Raw genomic sequence first — 22,706 nt, 5'->3', positions numbered from 1 at the left:
CAAAGACAGGCATCCAGATTGTATCGGTCACAGGCATGGCTGGACAGAATCGGTGTTGGGCGAACGTAGTTGTAGTTTGTCATGTTAGAAGGGTGATAGCATCCATGGAAATAAGGCTTCTTCCCAACTGCGGTTTTGATGACGAGTACCATACCATATCATATCCCTTGTGGAGGTTTATTTACATTGTATCATTGTCTCACAAAAACGAAAATGTGCGACGTACATGTATTGTTATGCTTATGCATGTTATAATCAGATTCTTTGATGAGTAGACAGGCATTTTACTGTACAAGAAACGGTTTGTGTCAAGGAAGTATTATTAGGTGTACTGTACAACTAGGGATGGCAATGGAGAATTTATCGTTGGGGAATAGCTCTTTATCCTTGTGACTAAACAAATTCTCCGTGGAGATATTCACAAACGCTTGCGGAAGATATTTCTTTTCTATCCCCGTTTCCGATGGTGATCCTTGTCACCGCTTAAATTACAATTAAGATATTTTATAATATAAACACTGTCACTTATACACATTGTTAGATGTAAAAAATCATTACGTGTATATTAAAATGAACACATTTATACAATGAGTAATCTTTTGATAAGATAATTATTTATTTTTATCATTAGCTAGTACATGAAAAGATCATTACGTATAAGTTTAACGGATCTCCGCGTGGAACAGGATAGGGAATGCTTTCCTGTTGCCATCCTCGTTTACCCGTCGGAGGAAGAGATTCCCGTTTATTTTTCCGTGGGGAAAAACTTCTCTATCCCATCCTTTAAATAGAGGAATTCTCCGCGAAATCGAGGATCGGGTTTCCATTACCATCTCTATGCTGGTCAGTGGCACATAATGTGTGTTCGACTGAATTCTCATGAAGTTCTCCTAAAATCTCATAAAGAGCTTGACCAATCATTATTCATTAAGCTCTGTGTGGACTTGAAAAACTAAAAATTAAGTTGCAGACAGTGCTATCAATACTTAAAAGTTGAACATTTATTGTTTCCACTTCTCTTGATATGTCTCGGACTTGGTTTTGTTGAATAGCACATAGACCGCCAACGGAAATGAACAAAATACACCAATCAGAAAAGCAAAGACAGAAATTTGAGTAATAACTTAATTTTACTCGAGTGGTGGTGGTGGTTCATTCATCGAGCGTTTGCTACTTGGGTTTAGGGCTGGTTTGACATGGCAGTTCGAGTGCTGGACCTGGACTGATGATGAGGCTACCTGTAACGACAGACCATGTCCCATCCCATCTACTACCAGTCTACCACAAGCCAAACGACAGGTACTGTCTACTGTACATCCCTAACCGGCCAGCACTGAGAACGTTCTGCACTTCTGCTCATGCGCCAAAAACCAGCCCGGGCTATAGAATGGAGGGCTAGTTTGGGAGCCCAATTCTCGGTAGGAAAAAATTGGGCATTTCCCCTTGGCTAAAACCCACCGTGGAAATGGGCCCCGTGAATTTTTCGGCTCGTTTGGAACGCGCTCACCCGGGCCAGCGCTCTCCCGACCCGGCGCACAGTTGGACAGTTGGTGGCAGAGCGGACGACAACGCACGCGCGCCTCTTCCTCCTCCTCCCCGCCGCCGCCGCCGCCGCCGCGCGCGCCTTTGCCGTGCCCCATACCGTCTCCTCCAACACGCTCCCCTCGTTGGCATCAATTTCCCATCCCACCTGTCCACCGTCGCCCGCCGCTATCTCGCACCCGAACCCAGCGCCTCCCTCGTCGCCGCCGGCGCGCCGCCATGGTGTCGCAGCACGGCATCCTCCTCGCAGTTAACATCATCTCCGACCATTTCGGTCCTATCGTATCCGTAAGCCCGCTTCCATCCCCTCCTTCTCCCCTCCCCGCCGTTCCTCGCACGCTCTCCCTAACACTCGCCAGCCCAATCCTTTCTTCCACAGAAAGTGTGTGGCTGCCTTCTGCGCCAACGGCGCGCTGTCGTTGCAGGATATCGTCCGCCGCCTCGAACTCTCGCCCGGGCAGGTGAAGAACTCCCTCCTCATTCTCATTCAGCACAACTGCGTTCAGGCCTACACAAGCCCCAGAGGCAAGCCTCTCTGCGAACCTTGCTTATAGCATCTGATTTAGTGCGCTATCAGAATTTGATGCCACTATTGGGCGGGCTTGCAGGGGCTGGCGATAGGACAGTGACGCTCTACCTGGCCATCTTCGACAATGTTCTGCACCGGCTGCGCTTCTCAAAGTTCCTTTCCGTCGTCCGTGTGGATATTCCTGAGGTAGTTTGTATAAGTTTGGTTGCAATCATTTTGTTTATGCTGTATATTTGAAGGGCCTATTTGGATACATGGGACAACAATTAGCTCATATTTTTTTGATACCAATTAGAAAGGACTAAACATAGGCAAAATCTGAGCTAATAAGAGCTAGTGATGGCTAGTTGGTGGTTAGAGTCCATTAGTTCCTTATTAGGCTATAACTACCTCCTGTTTATTCTAATTTCACAAGATGGGCTAATTTTTTAGGATCCAAAGGGCAGACCCAGTGTCGGAGGCTTCAATATGAGTGTGGTCTAGAGAAGGGATAAACCGAGACAGGCCTTCTCCGCGCAAATGCAGAGAGGCTGTTTCCAACCCGCGACCTAGTGCCTCAGTGAGATAACTCTCACCACTGCATCAGCCTGCCCTTCAGCTCTATGATCCAAACAGACCCTAAAATCGAAACTGGTTGTAATCAGTTGTGACAGTTTTTCTCTAATTGCTGAAGTCAGTATGGAGTAAAAGGTAGGTAGATGTGGTGGTTTGATAGATGCATCTTCACCTTGCTTAATGTTCCAGAGTAGTGGTATGGGCCAATGGAGTTTCTTAGTGCTACACTGAAGATTGTCAGGTCAAGCTAGAATGTGCACCATTAGTCAGATCTGGTGCCTTGGGTAGTTTGCACAATTGCACTTGACATTGTCAATAACATTGACACATTCATATTAGAGGGGAGCTGTTCTAAACTTCTAACTGGGTAGTTTGCATTCGACATTGTCCTGTTATAGTGTTATGGCCTGCTTAGGGGGCTGTGCTGTATTAGAGGATTGAGAGTCTTCGAGGGTGAATATTTTTTTAACAGAACACTTGAGAATGGCATATGCTCGATGGCACCCAAAGACAACGCTGAGGGGCACATTATGATCTAGATCTATTAAAATATTATTATTTAAAAAATCACAACTAGATATGGAAACCCAATCTAACTAACAACCTATGTAAACTAATGTTGCTGCATCGTCCCTCCTGCTGATCTGGCCTGACATGTCCCTACTCGTAAAGGTTGAGTATGTTCAAGATATTGTGTTCTTGTTTGCATCCTAAACTTGTGAGTTATAATAAGTGTTAGAAAGCATTTTGTTCACCAATATTGATCATATATGGTCTAATTAATCAGTTAACCTTGGAGTTAGAAAGTGCAACCTGTGATGCCTATCCTAAATGTTCGATTTAATTGGTTATGCTCTTTTGTGATTTGCTAACTACAGTATCAATTATTGGTTTGTGACAGTTGATAAGACTATAATAGAATTAAGAGACATGGTATAACTCTTAACATCAACTTCTCTTAGTCAATGCACTACTTGAACCACTGAAATTGTCATTCATTTCATTTTATTCTTTGTAAAAAGAAGCACTTGTTGTAACTTTAGGTCCCAACATATTTAGTCATAGTTAGCTTTTTTGATGATGTTTTGCAACTCACAGTCAGAAGTTCTTCTCGAAGGATTACTTCAGAATGGTAGGCTAACATTTGAGCAACTTGTGGAGCGAACAATATTTAAAGTATCAGAAGGTTGGTATTTTTGTTGATGTGGTTATATGACCATTCTTTGCTCTTTTTTATGATAATGTTTGCTTTCTTTGTTGCATAAACTTTCGCCCTTTAGCCATAACATTTTCAACGTTATCCTTCCCATTAATGGCTCTGTAAATGTTTCAGACAGCCCCTTACCAACAAGGGAAGAAGTACGAATGAACTTCAACAAACTTGTCTATGCGCATTATGTGGAACGTTGCCCAAAACCAGAACCTTTTTTTGATCCTCTTGCGGTTGAACAACCTACATCCACAAGGAAACGGGCTCCTAAAGTACGCCACTTTCGTTCCTTATTCACCATTATGGATATTACTCTGTACTTTTAGAATTTGCATCATATTCTATTTCACAGTCCTTTTGTTTCACAGTAATATTCTATTTCTTGGTGTGTGTTGTTTATTACCTTAATAGAGAGAGCATTTGATAGGGACTTGCAAGGTGAGATATAATGAATGTCTTAGATTTAGTGCCTTAATTTTTGTGAGTTTGGACTTGTATTGTGTAGGGATTGAAAAAAATGACTAGCCTACTCACAGCCTAAAGCTAATTCATTTGAAGCAAATTTGCGATCAGTGGTTGAAGAATGGTAGGGCAGGATGGAAAGAAATAGCACACTGTTTCTCCCTCATGATAATGAATTGCACATCTTGTTTGGTTCTGTGCTGTTGATGAATATGTACCTTGCCCTTACATTTTTCATGTTTAACTGGTTTGTAGTCTTTGTTGTAACCTCATGTCAAGGTCTTGATCTTGTTATATGTTATAAAATATACATGTTGGTTGTCTGGGTGAACTGACAAATTTATCTTTGAGACAGACTGTTGAGGCGGTTCTTTCACTTGAGCAGAAAGTTGTCCTGTACTGCAGCTCTATCTGACGCTGAAAGATTTTCTGAGATACCATACTTCATGGACGGGTCATCGAGTGCAAAAGATGGCCATCATGCTGTTGCTGGTAATAAGGTATTATGCGTTGTTCAGTTATGATCAATCATGTTGCAACACGGTGGTGTCATGCTATTGCGATAGTAAAGTGTAAATGCTGATCCTGTTTCTGCTTTCCTATTGTTATTAAAGTAGAAAAGGCAAACATGGTGTTCTAGCTTTCTAGGTTATTTGCTAATGAAAACTATGATTGTTTGATCAACAAATTGGCAACTGCATGGTCTAGGTGATACATAGACCAAAATTAGTGCTGGACCTGTTTTTTGGCTTAAATTTGCTCCAGATAACACATTTGAGTTTGATATAGATCCAGATGAGCATAGTTTTTGTTATCCAAACTACTTTCTTATTTTGAGCTTAAACTTTTCCTACATAAATATTGTGGTGTAGATTTACTTATTTAGTCCTACTGAGGATCATGTAGTCCTCATTAGAATCCACCAAACTATGGACATGTCTTTTCCCCCCCTTTTGAGTTGCAATATTTCTTATTTTCTGAGATATAGCCATGCGCCATCATTGTGGTTCACCGTGTTTGGGACTAGATGTTTTCCTTTTTTGTTAGAATTTTATATTGTATTTGCCTTTGTATGGGAGCTTTAAAACATGAATCATTAGCTTTCATTCTATTTTGGTACACTTTGAAAATATGTATCAGATGTGTTACTTTGTTCATCTCCTAATTATCTTATCATTTTTCCCAGCGAAAACATGAAACCTTAGAAGTTGATGAAGATGATTCGATAATTGCAGAAAGTGAAGTACTTTGGCGGATAAATTTTGAGAGATTCATATTTTGTTTAAAGAAGAAGGTGTGCTTATGTACTAGCACTACTTATAGCATATATGTAGGTGCATGTATTCATGTTCTTTCACCCATCCATTTGTGCTTCCATTTGCATGTCTGCAGATTGGGACTTCTTGAAGCAGGATCCTAGCATAGCTAGATTCAATTGCCAAACCAATTCATTCTACTTTGTCTTTCTTATGAACTAAATATTCTATTTTACCCAAAGCTGAGGTGTCGCTTAGGCGATAAGGCGGCCCGGGGTCGTAAGGCGTCCTTCTCGCCATAGCGAGTTAGAGAGGAAGTGGGCTTAACCTAATTTTAATGGGCTAGTTGGGCTGATTTGTAGGCTGTCTGGGCTGGCTGCGCTAGTCTCTCTTTTTTTCTTTATCTTTTCCCCTTCTCTATTAATATTTTTGTCCTAAATACCTTTCTCAAATGTCAACATTTTTTTTCTATTTTTAAATCTCTACCATATTAATTTATTAATTATATATAATTAAAGCACATGTTTTCCTGGTTTCCACGGTTCCACAGTCGTTGTGGGTCACCCTTCTCACTTTATACAAAAATAAGGTTAAATCATGCACAAATGGGGGTTTGAACCTTGGTTGTTGTACTTGCACCATAGTTATTATGTTATTTTTTAAATCTTCTTAACAGCTCCACTCCAAAATAATAAAACTGTTAGCTTCACATTTTTGTATATATGTATATTTATTTCTATGTACATGCATTGGTTTTTTAACTAATCTGGATGCTTTTGAGAGAAGCATGATCTGGAACTTCCTACTGCTTAGTCTTTCTTCCTCTACTGAAGTTTTGTGCAGAACGAAAGAAAGCAAAGATGAGGCTCGGAACACTTGCTATATGGGAAGCATTTTTTGAGGCCAATGTAACAAACAACGACAACAAGACTGGTAATACCCACTATCAATATCTCAAAATTTCTCATTACTAGATCCTCAAAGTATCAGCGTTAAACAATATAAGAAACAGAGGCTAGTAAGACCGTGTCCAGCGGTTACCCATAGTTTACCCAAAATACTGTTTTTTGCACTGTAGACTGCATCGTTCGCAGAGTGGAGTTTTAATATGGGTATGAGGATGAGTAAGCTGGTGGAGATAGTCTAAGTGTTTTAGGAAGCCATTTTTAGATAAAAAAACATTATATTTATTTTAGCTTACAAACCCTTAATGTGACGTGGAGCTATAGGTTGGAACCCTGCCAAAAATGGACCCCTAGTTAAAATATTCATATGAATTTATTAAAGGATTATGAAATTTACTGTTTTATACTCAACCACAATGTGAAAATTGTTCATTAAGCAGATAATTTTGAACCTATTAGTCTACAAGGGTCTCTCTGAACCAGATACTTGGAGTATGCCATTGCGTTTCATCTGCTTTCAAAATACTTGAGCACCTGCCTGATATGTAAAGATCAAGGGAGGCAGAAAGTCTTGTTAACCAATGGTATTTGACCATTACTAGTGACATAAGAGGCCATTCAACATCTTTAACATCATTAATAGGAGAGTCGAAGGATTCATAAAAATCATAAATAACTACATTGTTATTCTCTTCGCTAGACAACCTGTTCTGAAATGTGGAATCCCAATAAACTGGTAATTGGTTAAACCATCTAGAAACTAAGGAACTAGTTGTTAGTTCTACGCTGGTATATGGCCTTTGTTAAAGTTTGCATTGTTTCATCTTCTGAGCCACTAACCCTAAATCTTAGCATCCTGGAACATGGGATGCCACGTTCTGTATTGTGGGAACCTTGCCCTGAAACGAGGAAAGTTGGAATTTATGTCATCCCAAACGCCGTTGGACTGTCAATTTGCATCCACTGGGACAATGGAATGGTGCAAAGAAACCGTTGCAGACAACTTCCTCTTCTTCACTGACACATATCTTGAGTCTAGACTGCGGCCACCGCCTAGCCGACGAGGTCGTCCAGGCTGCATTGTTGCTCTCAGTAGGTGCATACGTTGTGGATTTGTGGCAGAGGCAGGCGAAGTTGATAGCTCTAGAGATTAAATGGAGCATGAGCTACCCCATTTTTCAAGTGTCGTTGACGCAAGATGGTGGGCCAGAGGTGTGACTTAAGGTGGCACCTGCACTCTGTTGTGGCGGAGAAGAACAGCGAGAGGAAGAAGAGATGGTTGTGGGCAAGGCATGCATGTGCTGGAATAGAGGAGATTAGGGTAAAGAATCTGTGGTGGGTGGGTGGTTTGTGAGTGGGCTTAATGGACAACGAAATAGAAACACAGACACAGACCTATCACTTCTTCCATTTTCTTTCCTTAACTTTTGATTGAATCAACACATTGCTCACCAATTGCTATGTAAGATACAAATATGAATTTGTGTTCTGTGGTGGATCTTGCATAATGTGGAACATGTTCTTTGTCCCAGGAACATAGTTAGATATATTTGGTGAAGGAAGGAGAGTTTGTGTAATGCGTGGGATGTATTGCATTGAGCCTCTGGGGTGAATATATAGAAGTACATGGCTTGCAGATAAGGTTATCTCGAGATTACAATCAATCCAATCAAAAGCAGTACCAGCAGAATGGCAGAGGTTCGGTTGCTGGTTTCACTTATGTATGTGACACCTCAGACCTCACTGAAAGATGGATTTAGGCCCTGTTCTAAACCTCTAGAGCTAATTGTTAGTCAGCTAATAAGTTGTTAGCTGGTTTTAGCTGGGTTGGAGCAGCTAACAACTAAAAGCTATTTGAGAGGCATAGCTTAATAATGGTTGGTTCATTAACTGACCTGTTTTAACCTCTTAGCTAATTTTAGCTTCTAACTTTTAGTTTTAGAGGTTTGGAACATAGCCTTAGTTAAAGTAGCTTTAAAGAGAAATCTACATAAATGATTTTTTGGGGTTTCCAAACAAAATGTTTTGACTTTGAAAGGTACTAATGGTCAACTAGTCGGTTGCCCGTGCGTTGGCGACGGCTCACAATAATTACCCACGTAAACTATCCACCAAAAGATCTCAAAATTTTTTATTGATTGTCTCCGCTCTCCGCATAATATTTTTTTGATTTGACCAATTGATGTTTTTGTTTACTCCATCCAATATGTCTTGGCACAAGACACGACCAACGAAGGGAACGTTAGAAGAGAGTTCACAACGACTGACTGAACGAACATAGATTATAGAATGACATAATTCCACCACACAGAGACCAAATAAGAGGAAGTTTGTGAGCTCAAATTTCTAAAATAAGTCATATAAACTCAAAACATATAAAAAGATAGATCAAAATATGGAGTGGTTGCTAAGTCAGACATCAATTAAAATTGGATGCACTCCATACAAATTATTGCTGCTCCATCCAATTCAACAACCTTAAACACCATTGAGTCCATTGCGCCAATGTGGTTTCAAAATGACCTAATGCATGCAAGAGCCAATAACACAAGGGACGAGCACCCTGTGTAGTGCCCGCATGAATCTCCAAATCCTAACACATATTTTGCAGGATCCATGAGCCATCATCAGAAGAACACAAACCATGTGCAAACAATAAATAAAGTATGAACATACCTAAATTATGTTCAGTCCTTAGCACAACAAAAAACTAACACCCAAAACAACAGAGGAACACACAATATTTTTTGCAATGATAGAAGGATGAGTGACAGTACATAGAAGTGGTTAGAAGCATACCAAGTCAACGCCGTGGTAAGGGAAATGCCATGTAGACAGGCGATGTCGAGCCATCGAACGGGTACCATAGGGCAGCAAATCAGGGACCCCTATCCCTCGCCTCCCCCACTTCTAAGGTTTCGTAGAGCAGGAAGGGAAGGAAGAGGCGTACATACCTGTTCGTTGCCGGAGAAGGACACGACGAAGACCTGGGCATCTAGATGCGACATAGGTAGTATACCGCTAGATACATATAGGGAGAGAGCACCGCAAGCGGAGAAAGAAGCCCAGCCGGAGCAACTCCAAACCTAGAGGCACCCGCACCAGGCATCAGTCCGAGAAGGACGAGATAATACGAGTGCCTTCCCAGCCCTGGACCCGCCAAGGCGACACAACACCACCACTAACTCCGTAGCATATGCCGACTGCTGCCGCGCTACATGCCTTGGTTGTCCAATATCTTATACCTGGACTCCTCATCGCTAAGATAACCTAAGCGTGGTAGGCGCCACCGTGTCCTCCTCAACACCACGCACGGAGAAAGGCCAGGAGTAAGATCGACTCGCCCCGTACTCGCGTCGACAAGCGCCTGTTCGCCCCGCGACTGCGACTGTGGGCGGGGGGCAGCAGGTTGGGGAGGAAGAACAACACGAAGGTTGGGAAGACGAATGGGACATCTGACGACGGCGGAAAACGATGGATGTGCGCATGCTGTGAAACGTCCTCATGGGCGTGCAATAACCACTGCGCGGGTCGGTGTCGGGGCTGGTCTCGGACGAATAACGGGGAGGAGGCGCCCTGCTCCCACGCCCTCTGCCAAGAATGGGGTGGCGCAGTGGCGGAGGCATGAGGCATGACCCATTTAATAGTGCCTGAGGCCCAGCCCGTCACGAGCGTCGTGCCATGCTTGGGCCGTAGCCTCGGCCCGATACGATTATATATTTTTTATTTTACAAAAAATCGTATATACATATGTATAATTAATATTCAATATTAAAAACAATTGAGCATTATGTTCTACTGGTTAGACGACTTTCACCCAGTGTCTCACGCCCTTCTTCCATCAGGCCGTGGGTTTAAACCCCACCTCCTGCACCGCTTTTTAACATTTTAAGCTGATTTAACCAAATGGGCCGACGGCGTTAACGAGTCGGCCCGGCACGGTCAGCAGGCCGGCGTGCTGTGCCTAGGCCGGAGCTGCGGCCGGTGGGCCTAGCGGGCCCATGCAGAGTTGCGCGGAGGGGACATCTGAGTTAATTTGAAATAAGACGTGAGGGGTTATTTGTAAAAAGATGACGCAGAATGGACCGTTGAAACTGGTGCTTTATAAATAGACGTGAGGGGTTATTTGTTTTTGAAGGAAATGTTGTAGTAATGACATTCTTGATTTTTTGCAGTGACATCACAATAGATGGAATTTTGGAAAGAGTAGGACAAAAGGAAGGAGGCATGTCAATGACTTTGGATCACATAACAAGTGTGTTGAATGATTTAGAGTGCACTTCTACCGACTAATAACCCAGAAGAATTCACATTCGGTAAGGACCTATACTGCTATGCATAAGTTGGTAGATCCATTTGCTATAACTAATTTTTTGTACATAAACTGGAGATGGCTGGTTACATCACACTATGCAGAAATTGTCTGGTATCAACTTTAGTCTGGTTGACTGATTTAAATCCTACTTGATGGAAGCATTAATTGATCAATTTTGTATCATTATTTGGTACAAATAACCGTAAGTCTGCTTGCAAAATTAACTAGCTTGTGATGTTGTTGGTCCTGATCCTTGTGGTTATGACTGAGCAGTTAACATGTTGCTTCCTTTGTTTATATATATATATATTGTTTAGGACAAGCTAATCAGTTGTGACCCTCTTGTAGATTTGAATAAATTGGTTGAGACATGTCGAAACGATGAGGTACATGAATGCTTTAGGGCCTGTTTGGTTCGTGGCTAACTGCGCCACACTTTGCCTAAGGTTAGGCGTTCGAATTGAAGAACTAACCTTAGGCAGAAAAGTTAGGCAAAGTGTGGCAAGTTAGGCAGTGAACCAACAAGCCCTTTACTGTTTCATCCTTCATTATTTAGGGTTACTATACTCCCTCTGTTCCAAATGTAAGGGGTTTTATTCTGTCCTAAGTCAAACTTTTCTTAACAACCAAGTTTATAAAACTCGGCTGAGCTCAATCAGGGCCTTGACCGAGAAAGATCACGAAAGCTGAATTGATTTAAATAGAAAATCTTAAAAAACTATTGGCTTATCCACATTAGACAAAATGAACTAAAGAAGAATTTATACTTTAAGTATCTTAGTATAAATACTAAGAAAAAACAGAAAGAAGGATTGATTTGCGGCAATAGATGTCTTTCACATACAACTAGAAAAAATTAATTGTGCTTTGAGCCCTCCCAACCCCTACACGAGGATCCGCCCCTCATAGGCCAGTACATCTCGTGTGCGCACAAACATGGAAGTAAGCGAGTGACCTCTTTTAATCTTGGCCTGAAATTTCGCTCTCACTTGGATTCGAACTCAGGACGAGTGTGCTACTCAGACCACCTAACCTAACTCGGTTAGAGCCCCTTTCGCCAAACTATAAAAAATGCATCAACATCTACAACACTAAATTAGTTTAATCATGTCCACCATGAAATGTCTTGATAGTTTATTTATTTTGGTATTGCAGATATTAAATAGGGGTTTCTGTAAACTTGGTCAAACTAAAGAAGTTATAGGAAAAACTAAACTCCTTAAATTTTGCAATGGAGGGAGCTTCCTTTAATCAGATCTATATTGGTTGCTCTTCTTTGTGCATTGTAGATAAGAGTCTCTTGTGAAAAAGAAACATGGGCAAGAAGCTTATACAATCTTTAGGTTATTGCTGAAACAAGGCTCTCCAGTTGAGACGGATGAAGTAAGGAATCATCTATGACGAGGATTTTTTTTCACTTTTATGTGTTATTATCAGTTGCACTTTAATACTTTTTGCATCAATTATATTTTATCTTCTTTATATGACAGTGTTTTTTTTACCAAAATATTTATTAAATGACACAGTTTCCTGTTGCAAACATCATTGTGTAATGCTGGATTTTCATCACAATTTTCAGATTACTGACAGGACAATTCTAGACAAGCAGGTTGTTCATGAAACTCTATACAAGCTTTGGAAAGATGAATACATAGATTCAGAGGTTTGTTGCATAGACCGAACACAACATTTCTTCCTTAGACAAGCTTTCTACTCATCTTCTTAAGATTTTGTCCCTTTACATTGGAGTCGCTGCATCAAAATATTTTCTATGGAAGTGTCATGTACGGGCGCTCGTACGCCAGGCAAGCGTCGCGCCCATGATAGGCGCCGCGCACAGGAGGCGCGCAGATCGCCAGGAGCGCGATCTGGGAGGGCGCGCAGATCGCCAGGAGCGCGATCTGGGAGATCCGCAGGAGCATATGGAAAGTAGTGGCTAGGAAGGAAAATAGGAGAATGAAAGAAGGAAGGAAAGGAGGAATTGATTAGTGATTGATTAGTGTTACTATGTTTAAGCTTGCCTAAAATAAAGGAGCGATTGCTCCAGGACAGCAGGCCGATGGCTATATATGCGGCACAGGGAGACAGGAATAAAGGCAGCAAAGAAGTTATCTCTTCTCCACCTCTCTCTACCAAACTAAGCCTACGGCTGTGGGGATAACCACACCGGGAGGAAGACGACGAACCGCGGCTACGACCTTCGTAGCCGAGGGCCCCCTGCTCTAGACGCCCAGGCCCTTGACAACCTGGTATCATGAGTCAGGCGATCTTCGTCCTCTCGATCCCACACCTCCGATCAGTCCCTCGACGTCACCCAACCACCACCCAAACCCTCCACCCTCAACCGCCGTTGGCCTCCTCTATTATGAGCACCAAAACCATCGACGATCTGGCTGCGATGATTGAGAAGCTCACGGGCACGATCGCTGTCCTCCAAAATGACGTCGAGTCGTTGAAGAAGGACAAGGCGCCTTCCTCCTCGCCATCCGGCAGCGGCGGCCACGACGGCCAGCACCACATCGATCGACCACCCAAGGTTCCAAAAGATCGACTCTTCCGCGTTTTTGACGGCAAGACGGACCCATGCTCTTCGTCAATCGCTGCGAGTCCTACTTTCATCAGCAGCGGATCATGGAGGAGAAGGTTTTGGATGGCTTCTTACCACCTCGAGGGCATGGCCCAGTCGTGGTACCTCCAGCTACAGACGGATGAGGGGACTCCGCGCTGGCACCGCCTTCAAGGACATCCTCCAGTTGCGCTTCGGGCCTCCCCTACGCTCGGCGCCGCTGTTCGAACTCGCTGAGTGTAGGCGGACGGGCACCGTGGAGGAGTACCCGAACCCGCTTCCAGGAGCTACTACCGCGCGTCGGACCACTGGAGGAACGCCAACGCGTGCAACTCTTCACGGGCGGGCTGCTGCCACCGCTCAGCCATGCGGTGCGCATCCACAACCCCCAGTCGCTCGCGGCGGCTATGAGCCTCGCGCGGCAAGTGGAACTGATGGAACTCGACAGGGCGCCAGCCCAGGACAGGCCACCCGCGCGCGGCGTCCTGCCTCCTCCGCCGCGACCGGCGGCTATGGCGCTTCCGGCGCCCCACGTGCCTTTGACGCTCCCCGGCACCACTGGCGGGCGCGGCTTACGGGCCGTGGCGAGGGCAGAAGGCTCAGCATTGAGGAGATGGCCGAACGCCGTCGCCTCGAATTATGTTTCAATTGCAATGACAAGTATTCCAGGGGTCACAACAGGTTCTGCAAGCGCATCTTCTTCGTCGAAGGCGTCGAGATCATGGACGAAGACGCACCGACCACCCCGACGACCCCGATGCTGAGGCGCCGTGCTTCTCGTTGCAGGCCGTCTCGGGCTGCCCCGTTGGCCGACACCATGCAGGTGGCCGTCATGCTAGGGGCCACCTCGCTCGTCGCCCTCCTCGGACTCGGGCAGCACGCCACAATTTCATATCTGAGGCAGCGGCGCGGCTTTTCGGCCTTCCCCCAGCAAACAACGCACGCGCCTATCGGCCATGGTGGCCAACGACGAGCGCATCACTTGCGTCGGCGTCATCCGCAAAGCGCCCCTCACCGTCGGCGGCGACGCAGTTCCTCGGCCGATCTCTTCATCATGCCGTTGGCCGGGTACGACGTCGTCCTCGGCACTCGCTGGTTGGGCGTGCTGGGGCCCATCGTGTGGGATCTCCGCGTGCCCAGCGCATGTCGTTCCATGCACCACGACCGTACGGTATGCTGGACCGGCGTGCCCAACGTCCTCGGCTCCGGTGCTGGGCGCCATCACCGCGACCGAGCCTCTTCTCGCGGCTCTTCTGGACACCTTCGCGACCGTCTTCGCAGAGCCGGCCGGTCTGCCCCCGTTGCGCGCCCATGACCACCGCATCATCCTCAAGCAGGGCGCGCAGCCGGTGGCGGTCCGGCCCTACCGGTACCCGGCGGCGCACAAAGACGAGCTGGAACGCCATGTGCGCCGCCATGATCGAGCAGGGGATCGTCCGTCACAGCGATTCACCGTTCTCGTCGCCTGTCCTCCTCATGAAGAAGCCCGACGGGTCGTGGCGGTTCTGCGTCCGACTACCGCGCGCTAAACGCGGTCACCATCAAGGACGCCTTACCGATCCCGGTGGTCGACGGAGCTGCTGGACGAGCATTCATGGTGCCCGGTCTTCTCCAAGCTGGACCTGCGTTCCGGTGTACCATCAGGTGCGCATGAGGCCGGAGGACGTGCACAAAACGACATTTCGTACACACGACGGCCTGTACGAGTTCCTGGTGATGGCGTTCGGGCTTTAGCAACGCACCAGCGACATTCCAGGCGCTCATGAACGATGTACTCCGTCCCTTCTTGCGCCGGTTTGTCCTTGTTTTCTTTGATGATATCTTGATATATAGCAAGAATTGGGAGGAGCACCTACACCACCTCAGGATGGTCCTCGAGGAACTGCAACGCCACCAACTCTTCGTCAAGCGCTCCAAATGCGCCTTCGGAGCACCGTCCGTCGCCTACCTTGGTCATGTGCTCTCGGCGGCGGGCGTGGCCATGGACCCGGCAAAGGTGCAGGCCATCTTCGACTGGCCGGTTTGCCGCGCTCGGCTCGGGCGTGTGCAGCGGGTTTCTTGGCCTGGCGGGCTACTACCGCAAGTTTTTGCCCAACTACGGCACTGGTCGCCACACCGCTCACGGACCCTCCTCAAAAAAGACGGCTTCGCCTAGGATGACAAGGCAGCAGCGGCTTTCGGCGCCCTCAAGGCCGCCGTCACATCGGCACCGGTCCTCACCATGCCTAACTTCACAAAAACCTTTGTGGTTGGAGTGTGATGCGTCGCACACGGGTTTGGCGCCGTGCTCACCCAAGAGGGACACCCCGGTGGCATTCTTCAGCCGCCCCATCGCTCCTCGTCACCAGGCGTTGGCAGCCTACCGAGCGCGAGCTCATCAGCTTAGTCCAGGCGGTCCGGCACTGGCGGCCGTACCTCTGGGGGCGGTTGCTTTGTCGTCAAGACGGACCACTATAGCCTCAATACCTCCTCCACCAGCGCCTCTCCACGATCCCGCAACACCATTGGGTCGGGAAGTTGTTGGGCTTTACTTTCACTGTGGAGTACAGGTCGGGCGCCTACGAACGTCGTTGCGGATGCTCTTTCCCGTCGCGACACGGAGGAGAGCGTGCTGCTGGCGATCTCCGCGCCCCGCTTCGACTTCATCGCGGCGCCTTTGTCAGTGCCCAGGCCATGGACTCGGCTCTAGCAGCCATCCATGAAGGAGTCGGCGCCGGCACCCGCGATGCACCGTGGGCGGTGGCTGACGGCTATGGTCACCTACGACGGGCGCCTGTACATTCCCCCGGCGTCGCCCCTGCTGCAAGAGATCGTGGCCGCCGTGCATGACGATGGGCATGAGGGCGTCCACCGCACCCTTCACCGCCTGCGCCGGGACTTCCACTTCCCCCAACATGAGACACCTGGTGCAGGACTTCGTGCTGGGCGTGTACGACGTGCCAGCGGTTCAAGTTGGAAACAACTACATCTAGCTGGCTTGCTGCAGCCGTTGCCGGTGCCCTCGGCGGTCTGGGCGGACATTGCGATGGACTTCGTTGAAGCGCTACCCCAGGTGCACGGCAAGACGGTCATCCTCTCCGTCGTCGACCGCTTCAGCAAATACTGCCATTTCATCCCCCTAGCGCACCCGTACACGGCGGAGTCTGTGGCACAGGCTTTCTTTTCACCGACATCGTCCGCCTCCACGGGATACCGCAATCCATCGTCTCCGACCGCGACCCGCTGTTCACCTCGTCGTTCTGGAGCGAGCTGATGCGCCTCATGGGCACCAAGCTCCTCATGTCGTCGGCGTTCCACCCGCAGATGGATGGCCAGACGGAGGCAGCCAACCGTGTCATCGTCATGTACCTACGCTTGCCTCATGGGGGATCGTCCTCGCCAGTGGCTTCGCTGGCTCCCCCTGGGCGGAGTACATCTACAACACGGCCTACCAGTCGTCCCTCCGCGACACCCCGTTCCGGTGGTCTACGGTCGTGATCCGCCCCTCCATCCGCCTCCTACGAGCCCGGGCGACACAAGGATGGCGGCGGGTGGCACAAGAAATGGAAGCGCGGGAAGCCTTTCTGGCTGACGTCCGCTTCCGTCTCGAGTAGGCTCAGGCGGTCCAAAAGCTGCAGCACGATAAGCACCACCGGGAGGTCACATATGAGGTTGGGGACTGGGCATTCCTTCGCCTTCGCCAACGTGTGGCGGGTCCCTGTCGCGAACCATCACTGGGAAGCTCAAGCCTCGCTACGTGGGACCCTACCGCGTCACCGAGCTCATCAATGACGTGGTTGTTTCAGCTAGAATTGCCGCCCGACGCGCGCCTGCACGACATGTTTCATGTCGGCGTGCTCCGGAAGTACGTGGGGCTCGCCACCCACCACACCGCCGGCTCTGCCGCCTCTGCTCAATGGTGCGGGTAGTACACTGAGCCTACAAGAATAGCGGGGGCTCGCTTGTCGCGTGGCGTGCGGCAAGTCCTCGTTCACTGGAGCGGCGAACCAGCTTCATCAGCCACCTGGGAGGAGTTCGACGACTTCCCGCGCCCGATTCCCAGCCTTCCCAACTCGAGGACGAGCTGGTCTTCGACGAGGGGAGAGATGTCATGTACGGGCGCTCGTACGCCATGGCAGCGTCGCGCCCGTGACAGGCGCCGCGCACAGGAGCGCGATCTGGGAGATCCGCAGGAGCATATGGAAAGTAGTGGTTAGGAAGGAAAATAGGAGAATGGAAAGTAGAAGGAAGGAAAGGAGGAACTGATTAGTGTTACTATGTTAAGCTTGCCTAAAATAAAGGAGCGATTGGCTCCAGGACAGCAGGCGATGGCTATATATGCGACCAGGGAGACAGGAATAAAGGCAGCAAAGAAGTTATCTCTTCTCCACCTCTCTCTACTCAACTAAGCCTACGGCTGTGGGGGATAACCACGCCGGAGAAGACGACGAACCGCGCTACGACCTTCCGTAGCCGAGGGCCCCCTGCTCTAGACGCCCAGGCCCCTTGACAGGAAGACTAACAATGTACTTATTGCAACGCTCTCAGTCTCTATCCCACTTTAATGTGGTGAAACAGGTTAATTGGCAAGTCATTTTACAGCACGAGTCTGGACAGTGCTGAAACCTTTTCTTAGAGTTAGCAGCCCCTGGATCTTTGCTTATGTTTGTTGTGGACAAATATTGTGAAATAGAATGAGTGGGTTGGAGTGAAGGAAAATATGATTATCTACTTTGGGTGTTCTTTACATTCCTGAACCGGACAAATGACATTATCATCCTTAGAATTTGTTATGATATGTGTAATTCAGGGAGTTTAGTTCCCTATAGGCACATTCACCTCGTAACTACACCCCTCTCTTGTGCATCATAGTGTTTGCTACACCTTGTACCTTCTCATTAAGAATTTAAATTTCAAAATGTATTGGGAGAGATAACAGATCCCACTTGACATTGCCACATGACAGTTGCATAATGCATGTTTTAGCATGTATGTGCCAGAGGGGGTGGGGGCACTTGCATTTCTGTCACTCGTATGGTAGGATGGAGGAGGCTGTGTTAGCCAAAAGATGGCTAGAGATCGAAGGACACAAGGAAACACTGATTTTTCAGTGCCAGAAGGGGTAGAAAATGCCCCAAGCTAGGTTCAAACAAACAAGTGTTGAAGTGTATGAGTCCCATGGACTAGTGATTGCTTTTTCATGTTCATGAGGCTCACTTCAATGTGCCTTAAAACCATAAACTCCTTAACCTACACAAAGACTTGCATGGTAAGTTGTTTACACCCCTGATTGATAGCTTTGTCTTCCGCCCTAAAGTTCCACAATAGCATAGTTGGAATTGATTGCGTTATGCCAACACTTATATTTAGATAATTAATGAGCTAAGTGTAAACAATTAATGGAAAGTGGGGTTTATCACTGTTTTTAAGCTTTTGTTTCCTCTTAATTGTTAGCAGAAACAGGTTCAGACGCACATGCCATTAGGCCTTGTGGCGCATGGAGATAGATATGATCCCATCAATCAGGGATAGAGATAGATAGGATCCCATCAATCAGGGATAGAGATAGATAGGATCCCATCAATCAGGGAGATCTCATGCGTCACTGTTTCTTTAAACCTGAGATCTCCCTCTCTCTCTCTATACCTATATATATGTACCTCCTATCAATCAATCAACTATCCTGAATCATATTGCTTTCATTAATGATTTACTAGTAGATTGCAAATTAAATATTTTTTCTGCAATATGCCAAGTTTACCATCGATTTTTCTTCAGCAATAATGCTAAATAGGGATGCAATTGTGGCAACTTCAGTTTTTTATTTTTCTGGAGCAAAATTCAGAATGTTTCAACCAGCAATTGACCACTCTGTTCTTGGATCCAGCACTGATCAGTGAAATTGTTACACTTATTACTTATATTTAGTAGAGTATTGCAGCGACTTAAGTATTTGTAAGCATATTGTTCCATACTTCAAATAGACAAACAAGAGACTTCTTCTTCTGACAGTAAGTCATCATGTTGCAGAGAGTCCCTTCAACATCAGCAACAGGAACAGGAAGCGCTCAGTTCTTTGTTTGGAGAGTAAAAAATATTTATAGGGAACACTTCATGGACAATCTTTACCATGCTGCTTTAAACTTGCGCCAGATGGTCAATTATATGGCTGAACTACTACTTGAGGTTAGTTATTTAACCCGAGAACTGCATGTTTAAATCCAATCCCACTTTATAAGCTGATCAACAGAGATCAAAATTTTAATTAGAAAATGTACTTGGGGATTACTTGGCTAGTCTGAATGTTGTTTGATTACATGATCAAGTCAACCCACTATTCTGAAAATTAAAAGTTAATGATTCTTATTTGTGTTATCTAATTCTGTGGGTAGGTGGATTTTATTTTTCTTTCTAATGCTGTTCTATCCCCAGATTTGCATAAATCCAAACTTCTCTTTGATACTGAAAAATTAGTTTTGGACTCTTTGTATTTGACCATTTCACCATTTGCAAGTAGTGATTATGCGGCAGACTGCAAAGCAGGAAGATGTGCACTTTATGTATCGGTTTATGATAGTTTGGAATTAATATTTCCTTCCATATAGGCACCAATGGTTCTTGTCCAGCCAATAATGTATTGGCTGAAAGTAACAGCTGGGTTCAACCTTATTCCACTTGGTAGTAGTGTCATTCAAAACTCAGACATGGCATGGAATAACAATCTGCAGATTTGCCAATATGTTACTACTGTTTTTGGTCAGCAAAATTAATGATTCCATCTTCTTTTACCGGCAAACCGTTCAATTTTTACCCTGCAGTGTCTTAATTCCATCTTCCGAGTGTTTTGTCTATAACACAATGAGTTAATTTTAGATATTGAGACATGTACTTGAAAATAATATTCATGTATATCTTATACATCGTTTTAAAACCATGTATTTCAGGGTTCAAAGGATGAAATCAAGCTTCGGAACAGAAAAAACATTTTGATCCTAGCTCTCACTAGACATGATGAATCCCTTATGTTGTTCCATGATTTTTGAGAATACTGGAACAGGATCTGGTATGTCATATTTACATATATGGATGTAAAGTTAGATGACTGAGAATAAAGTAGCTTAACTTTTTGCAGATCTTTATTTATGTGTTATCTGTTGTGATGTTTTTCGTTTTTCATCATTTGTTGGTGCCAGATACAGATACAATGGATACTAGTAACTTGCGCGCATCCGTGCCCGCGTAGAAAAACAATTGATAATATAAGTGATAAAAATGTTTTATCTTTATAAGCAAGCAATTTGTATAGATATAGTGAGTTTTTTAATTCTTTTTCCTCTTCTAATAGAACTATGGAACTGATCTATGTAGTGTACAATGTTTACTTTTTTTTAATATGTGTATCCACCTTACTGATAGCCACAACCAAGCCTCTGTTGCATTACATGCAGCAGCTTCTTGTTGATTTGTCATTGTATTGCTCCAAATTATATACTGCAGAAGGGACATCTGTTCATTATGTCCATGCATTTCTTTTTTTCTTTTCTCCCCATTAATATTTATTGGTAGCATAGTTTCTATATGGTTCATTTGTCAGCAATATAGTTTATTCTTGAGAACAATATGACTCTTTTTACCTTAGGTCTTGTTTGGGAGCAAGGGTAATGAAGGGGATTGAGGGGGCCAAAATCCCATAAGGGGTTGTTCGTTTAGACATATGATTCCATGTGGATTCAATGGTATTGAGTCGGTTTAAATCCGTAACAAGTCAAAATCTATCTCAATCTCACCCAATCCACATGGAACGAAAACAACCGAACAAGCCCTAAGGGATTTTGGTCCCCTCAATCCCCTCTATTACCCTTGCTCTCAAACAAATCCTTAGGCCCCGTTTGTTTCGCTTCATTTTGAGGAATTGAAATCTAACTAATGGAGTAGACTATTTTTTAGATTGTGACATTCCATAACTTTCCAAAGTTTATATATAAGCCTATCTCAAATTCATGAGGTGGGAGATGAAAATTGATTCTATAGATTTACATGCTACTTTTCTAATGTACAACTCATAACATACTCTTTTACTTGCTTCTCTATAACATAAATATAGTGTATAACTATCTTTCGTTTATGATTTAAGATAATATACAAATATATTACATATACAAATATATTAACTTAATTAGTTTTGTCTAAATTATAATTATTAAAATGAAATTCAATTACAACGAAACAAACGGGGCCTTAGAGTATTTGCCTGTAGTTATTAAAACCTGCTTTCTCATCATGTTCCTGAAGTACCATGTGGTTGCTGCAGGTTATAAATTTCTGGTCTTTGGAGAAACCAAAGCATGGTGATTTTTCTTTGGAATTGTGAGAGTTTGCTTATCGTACATCATTCTTTGTTGAAATTTTATAACTGAATATATATCTCATCTAACATGTTCTTTTGTTTCCCATGCCTCAAGGTCAAAGCTTCGTACCTATGATGTTGTTGAGGGAGTTGCTCGTCAACTTGAATTGGACCATGCATGAAAATTCGGCTTACATCCCACAATTGCTAATCTCAGCAACCTAAACCACAGCCTGTCAAGTATCGAACAGTGGAGCATCTGTTGGACATGCTCATCCTTTACAATCAGATTAACCTTTTTTGTTTCTTTTGGTCAATATGAGCATGATTTCCGTGTAACAAAATGTGTTGGACTTCCTGAACTTTAACAAAGATTATTACATTCAGTTAAAACATCGTTTCCCCCAGTTTATATGTAACATCAGAATAGATGTTCTTTGTGGTTAAATGTCATTGTGCGCCAAGTCATGCATCTGGTATGCTTGTCTGTTGCTGTTAACGCCTCGTAGGTTGTCTGGACGACTTCATTTGGAACACATGCCAACAGGCAAACAAGAGGGGCATATTATATTGCAGTTTAGAGTAACAGACATGATATCCTACTATTTCTTTGTACCATCTCTAGAGACCATCTCTAGAGGGAGTAATCGATAGATTCAGATTTTGAATTACCATCGGATCAGACTTCTCCACACATCACTTTTTTTTCTATGCCATTAGTGATATTTTTGGGCGTTCAGCTCTAGATGGATGAAACGTTAAAAATGTCTGTGAGCCCCGTCTCTTCACATTGATCCAATATTGATATTGTCTCTTAACTACATTAATGATCTAAGAGTTTAGAGTTGTATCATGCAGTCTCTTAACTATCTCTTATATTTAGAAAAACCGTTCCATAGGCTTTAGGTTGTACATTTTACTTGCGCTGTGAATCCGCATTCTCTAGTACCATTAGATGCCTAGTTTGGTTCTAGATTGATTTGCTAATTTCAAGTGGTACCATGATTGGTGGTTCACCTGGATCATCGCTAGGACATCAA

General features: G+C 45.0%; 1 protein-coding gene across 1 annotated transcript; it reads left to right on the top strand.

Annotated features, from left to right (window-relative positions):
* Positions 1 to 1,654: 1,654 nt before the first annotated feature.
* LOC118474729 (DNA-directed RNA polymerase III subunit RPC3-like) lies at positions 1,655 to 22,138 on the top strand. The gene is given in 16 exon segments (XM_035963749.1): positions 1,655 to 1,830; positions 1,922 to 1,945; positions 1,947 to 2,067; positions 2,151 to 2,257; positions 3,725 to 3,812; positions 3,960 to 4,108; positions 4,654 to 4,692; positions 4,694 to 4,798; positions 5,485 to 5,592; positions 6,388 to 6,501; positions 12,068 to 12,157; positions 12,354 to 12,437; positions 19,350 to 19,505; positions 20,264 to 20,382; positions 21,631 to 21,686; positions 21,782 to 22,138. Coding segments are annotated over 14 exon segments (1,353 nt in total). The 5' UTR covers positions 1,655 to 1,761; the 3' UTR covers positions 20,363 to 20,382; positions 21,631 to 21,686; positions 21,782 to 22,138.
* The last annotated feature ends 568 nt before the right edge of the window (positions 22,139 to 22,706 follow it).

This window comes from Zea mays, unplaced genomic scaffold (assembly GCF_902167145.1).
Source record: "Zea mays cultivar B73 unplaced genomic scaffold, Zm-B73-REFERENCE-NAM-5.0 scaffold_316, whole genome shotgun sequence".
Classification (NCBI taxonomy): Eukaryota; Viridiplantae; Streptophyta; class Magnoliopsida; order Poales; family Poaceae; genus Zea; species Zea mays.
This window is presented reverse-complemented; position numbering and strand designations above follow the sequence as displayed.